Source organism: Cynara cardunculus (genome assembly GCF_001531365.2).
Source record: "Cynara cardunculus var. scolymus isolate 2C chromosome LG 7, CcrdV1, whole genome shotgun sequence".
Taxonomy (NCBI): Eukaryota; Viridiplantae; Streptophyta; class Magnoliopsida; order Asterales; family Asteraceae; genus Cynara; species Cynara cardunculus.
Window position 1 is genome coordinate 2,381,543 of NC_037534.1, and position 5,466 is coordinate 2,387,008.

At 30.9% G+C, this 5,466-nt stretch overlaps 1 protein-coding gene across 1 annotated transcript; it reads left to right on the plus strand.

The window, feature by feature from the left end:
- Window positions 1–3,549: 3,549 nt before the first annotated feature.
- Window positions 3,550–4,483, plus strand: LOC112515836 (protein HUA2-LIKE 1-like). Its single transcript, XM_025122772.1, has 3 exons — window positions 3,550–3,698; window positions 3,806–3,926; window positions 4,261–4,483. Exons 1-3 carry the CDS (start codon window positions 3,565–3,567, stop codon window positions 4,303–4,305), a joined length of 300 nt encoding a protein of 99 aa, XP_024978540.1. The 5' UTR covers window positions 3,550–3,564; the 3' UTR covers window positions 4,306–4,483.
- Window positions 4,484–5,466: the final 983 nt, after the last annotated feature.

Sequence of the window (5,466 nt, forward strand, 5' to 3'; positions counted from 1 at the left end):
ATTTTAAATTTTTTATATTTAAAATGAGATGTTTATCCTGTATTTGATTGTGTTTATCTGCAGTTAGTTACACGAATTCAGATATGAGATGAAATCGGATAAGGATGAAATCGTTTAGGAATGAACGAGTTTAAGAGTTTTTAAGATTTTTAAGAGTTTTTAAGAGTTTTAAGAGTTTTTAAGAGTTTTAGCCAAATGCTTTATAATATAGTATAGATAATATAATATAATATAATTAATTAATTAAATTTAATATACAATATTAAAGATGCAATCTCATAATGAGAGTAGGAAGGAATGCGTTGCGTCCAAGTTATATACAATATTTACTGAATTGCTTTTGCTGACCCATCCAATCATCGTATTTATTTATACCTTGTTCTTCTTTAATACAAATTTATATTTTATATAATATTTATATATCACTCACCCTCCTCATATTTGGTGAAGTTTGAACCCTTGACCTTATAGAAAGCCAACGACTCACATACCGCTAGATCAAAAACCCTTTGGTACAAATTTGTAATCTGTGTTATGCATATGCTCATTTTTTTATCAGAAAAATATGGTTTATACAAATATATACAACATTTGCATAAAGAATGTCTAGTTTGAGAATCGGCTTGAAAATGTGATTAGTTATTGTTCTTGAGTTAACTACGATTTTAGTCCATGTGGTTTGTTAAAAATTCCATTTTTCATCCTTGCATTTTTGAAGTTTTGGTTTTTGTCCATGAGGCTGAATCAGTCAGTTGTATACTGTTAACTGTTAACTGTTAAGTATGATGTATGCAAAGAATAATGAATTGTAAACTGTGTGAACGAAAACTACGATCAGTTGTAAATTATATGAACGAAAATTGTAGTTTCTAAAACATATGGACGGAAATAATAATTTTAGGACAACCACCCGCTATATGAGCTGACTAATTTTAGAACGACCACCCACTATATGAGCCGACTAATTTCAAGATGACCACTTTGCAGGTAGCCCGGTGTTTGGGGAATTAATTCAAAGAAGATCAGTTTAATTTTTTTATATACTTTATCTGGTTTGTTCACACTTCGTCAATTGTTACTATAATTTAAACAGTTTACCTGATTTTTACATCTTTTTAAGGTTGATTGTAATTTCGCAACTGTAATAATAACTGATAGAGTTCAAACAAACAACAAGAACATTTTATGAAATTTACTCTTTTTTTCTCAATGAATTATATGTAACTTAAGTTCGTTTTTTAATTTTCTTTTAGGGTAAATTCCGTTTTTTATGGTTTGTTAAAATTTATGATTTTTATCTGTGTGGTTTCAAAATTATGGTTTTCGTTTCTATGATTTGTAATTCATTGCTATTTTCATTTTTCAGGCTAAATATTGCTTTTTTAAGAATGAGCAACACAACAACTACTAGGGTATTTCTGTCCAGATGCAGGTAGTTTGCATCTTCACAGACATGTCTATTTCACCGAGCCTCTCTTCGAGACAGTGCCCAGATCGTTACCCCTTTCGTGTAATTGTAATCCACCAGTACAAAAACGATAATAAACTGTAAATCATAACGACTAAAACAACAATAAATTATACACCAACGGGATGGTATTCATAGTTTTAAAAGTACATGAACAAAAAAAGCAATTTTTGACAAACAACAGGGACTAGAAACGTAAAATACTATTTCTTTGATTTTTAAATAGATATAAACAAGTAGATATTAATTTGGGCTTCAATTTCAACTGTCAGGCCCAAAACTTCTTCCAGCCTGTTATTTTAAAATTTAAATTAAGAGGACATTAGAACATATCTATACTATATTATAAAATATTTGACAAAAACTTTTAAATATCATTTTTTATGCATTAAATACTGTTTATTGATACATATTACTTAAAATTCAAGATTATAAGTAATTTTTCCAAATGCACAACTTATTAAAACTCCATGTTTAAATTTATGTAACTAACTAYAGATAAACATAATYAAATWCWGRATAARYATYTCATTTTAAATATAAAAAATCTAAAATATATTTAAAATAAACATTGAATTCAAAATGCTAAATATTATCTTTATAAAATAATTATATTATTAAACCAAAAATAAATGACTTCATTATTAAATCTAAATTAAAATATAATAAAAAATAAAATTAAAGAAATTACACAAAAAACAAGAACTTTTAAATATTTAATTTGATACTAAAATCGATATATATATTTTTTCAAAAAATTATGATACCTTCAAACTTATATTTTATACAAAAAATAAATAAAAACATTATCGTTTTTTCGATACCACATAAAATCGTATTATAACATCGACGGAGACAGAATAAAATGAAACATTAAAAAGAGATGTATCTCGCTCTATTGCGCGAGTACCCTTCTAGTTTGTTAACAGTTTAATTATATATACATGATTTTTTGGTAGTGGCTTAATGAGATACAAAATGACTTATTTAGCAAAACTTATAGGAGAATTTTTATGCAGAAAACCTTTTTTTCCCTTCTAAACATGTCCCTTCCAATTAAAAAACACGTTTATTCCATTTATGAAAAAACTCTGTCAAACAAAAATCTTCTCAATCTACACTTCTACACAAACAAATTAATCCACATATACAATCTTATTCATATATTACCTAATGAAAAACCAACCAAACAAATCTTAATTGTCACATATATTTAAACCAAACAGAACCAATTTACTACAGAAATTGATGCATCTTACAGATAAATACTGGTACCATCTAACGAAAATGGAGTTCAAAACTTACCTTTTCACGAAGGACTTGTGATCTGAGTATTTTCGTAGAGTAATGCTGACAACTGATAGGACACAGATCAAATAAGACTTATTCTGTTAACTTATCCATTTAAAATATCAGGTAACAACTAACACATTATATTATGATAGAGTCTAATCATTTAGGGTTGGCCCAGTTCTATAAATTTAATATATGATACATAAAGTTTGTATAACGACTGCTTTTGTGTTTTTTTTGTTTACATCTGATATAACTGTTATAATAATAATTATTTTTTTAATATAAAATGTACAAAGATACAAAAAAATATTAGATGATGAATACTATAAGCATTTTAAAATTTATATTCGGATTTAGTCCCTATGGTTTTAAAATTTCGGTTTTTATCTTTATAGTTTGCAATTTATTTTTATTTTCGTCTGTAAGGTTAAAACATTACTTTTAAGTATAAAGAATCGAAATACAATTGAATTGTGAACCATAGCTATGAAAACAGAAATAAATTTTAAATCATAAGAACGAAAAAGATGATGAATTATAAACCATACATATAAAAATTATAATTCCAAAACTATAAGGACGAAAATAGAAATTTTCAACAAACCACAGGGACTAAAAACGTAATTTACTCTTTTCATTTCTTTATCCTTGAGAATTTTGAAACCTAACGACAAAACCACCACACGCCGCCGTGGACTACAAAATTGGACGGTTGTTTTAACCGCCATGTCCCACCACCATCCCACCATCTAAAAACACACCCACCACCATTTTTATTCCACTTAACAATCAATCAATCAATGGATCAAACATCTCCCAAATCTCCACCGCCACAACAACCACCGCCACCGCCGCCGCCGTTGAATTCTCTGGTTCCGGCCACCGTTGCTCCCACTCCTCTTATCGTCCCAAAGGCTTTCAAATACCCAGAAATGTAATTAAATCTTAATTTTGCAGTAAATACTGTTTTTATTTTGTTGGTTGAGATGTATTGGTAATCAGATACAGCTGAATGATTAAGCAGTTGGTTGATATTTGCAGGTATATGAGTCCTACTGATTTGATTATGTCCCCAGTTACAAAGGGCATACTTGCAAGAACCAGATCCAATAAGTCATCTCATCCATTACAACCCTCCAGTACAAGTAAAGAACAGCACAAGGTACAACCTCATCATGCATATATAGTCTGATCCACAACAATCCATAACCAAACAAAAGAACACGAAAACATGCAAAATCACATGCGATTTTACACTAACGGTCAATGTAAAGTTTTGTGCGGGCGACGTTGCCTGCGACGTTCGTGCAAAGTCGCGTGAATCACTTGTGATTTTATACTTGATTTTATTGTAAAATCACATGTAATTCGACTGTTTTCTTATTATTATTTTGTCACTGTCCCGTATGAACCTGACACACACACACACTCTCTCTCGATAACGCGGATACTGCTAATCCAATGACCATTTACTTTCATCTTCTTTTATGTTGCAGATTCAAGTTTCAAAATTTGAAGAAATGGGTACTCTTGAAATTTGATGGGTTGTTTGAATCTTGATGAAAGATGAAGAGGTGGTGATGGGTTGATCAAATGGCTGGAATAAGTTTCTTTTAACCATTGTAATTGTAGTTTTATTGTAATTTAATGATACGTGTTAAATGCAAATGGACCGTTGGTAAGTGTCTTTTACTGACATTCTACTTGGTGTCGGTAATTTTTGAGATTGGTGACATAAATAAGCATTTATCAATCACGTGTCGCATGGACCAAGTCTCGTCGTGCCTTCCTCCTCGCTCATGTAGTGGTTTCTTTACCACAACTAACACTTATCGTTAAGATTCTTCCTCATTAATTTGTTTATTCTGCCTTTCTCGCTCCTCTATAATCCAAAAGTAAGGGGTCGTTACTAAAATGCTTACTCGAAAGAGCACCAATCTAGTTAACTTATTGGTTGTTAAATAAATTAGGGGGGAGCAACAGAACCGGGTACCCATTTGCGGAACCGGAACCGATATGAGTGATTCTGGTTCCTAAAATACGGAACCGATTGAGAATTATTTCGGTTCCGGTTCTCAATTTTTCGGAATCGTTACCCGTCTGGACCGCTTTCGGGACTGGGTACCTGGAACCGGCAGGTACTCTAAACCGGAACCGGCGGGTACCCGGTAATTTTCAATTAAAAATATAATTTTTTTTAATACTAAATTTAAATTAGGTCAAGAACTCTAGATTCAGAATTTGAGATAAAATGAATCGTATTTTTTCAAATTGTGTGTTTGATTAGATTCGTAGTATGTAATCGTTAAACTTTGAACCTTTACAATTCTAGTATGTAATCGTTAAACTTTCAACATTTACTATTAGTCTTGTAATCGTTAAACAATATTTGTAACCATTATTCCATATAATCTGTATTCTTGTTTATTTATTAAGTGTTTTGGCAATGTTTTATTTTTTATTTCAAAATAACAAAATTTAATATTTTAGGAAGCGGGTACCCGGAACCGGAACCGGTTCCCGGCGGTTCCGGTTCCAAAAATTCAAGAACCGCTCTAATCGGTTCTAGTTCTGGTTCTAATATCTCAAGAACCGCCGGTTCCGGGACCTGTCAAATAGGGCGGGTACCCGCCTATGCTCACCCCTAAAATAAACTGTTGGTAAGTGTTTTTTACCCGATAAGTCCTCTCCTTCACTTAGCA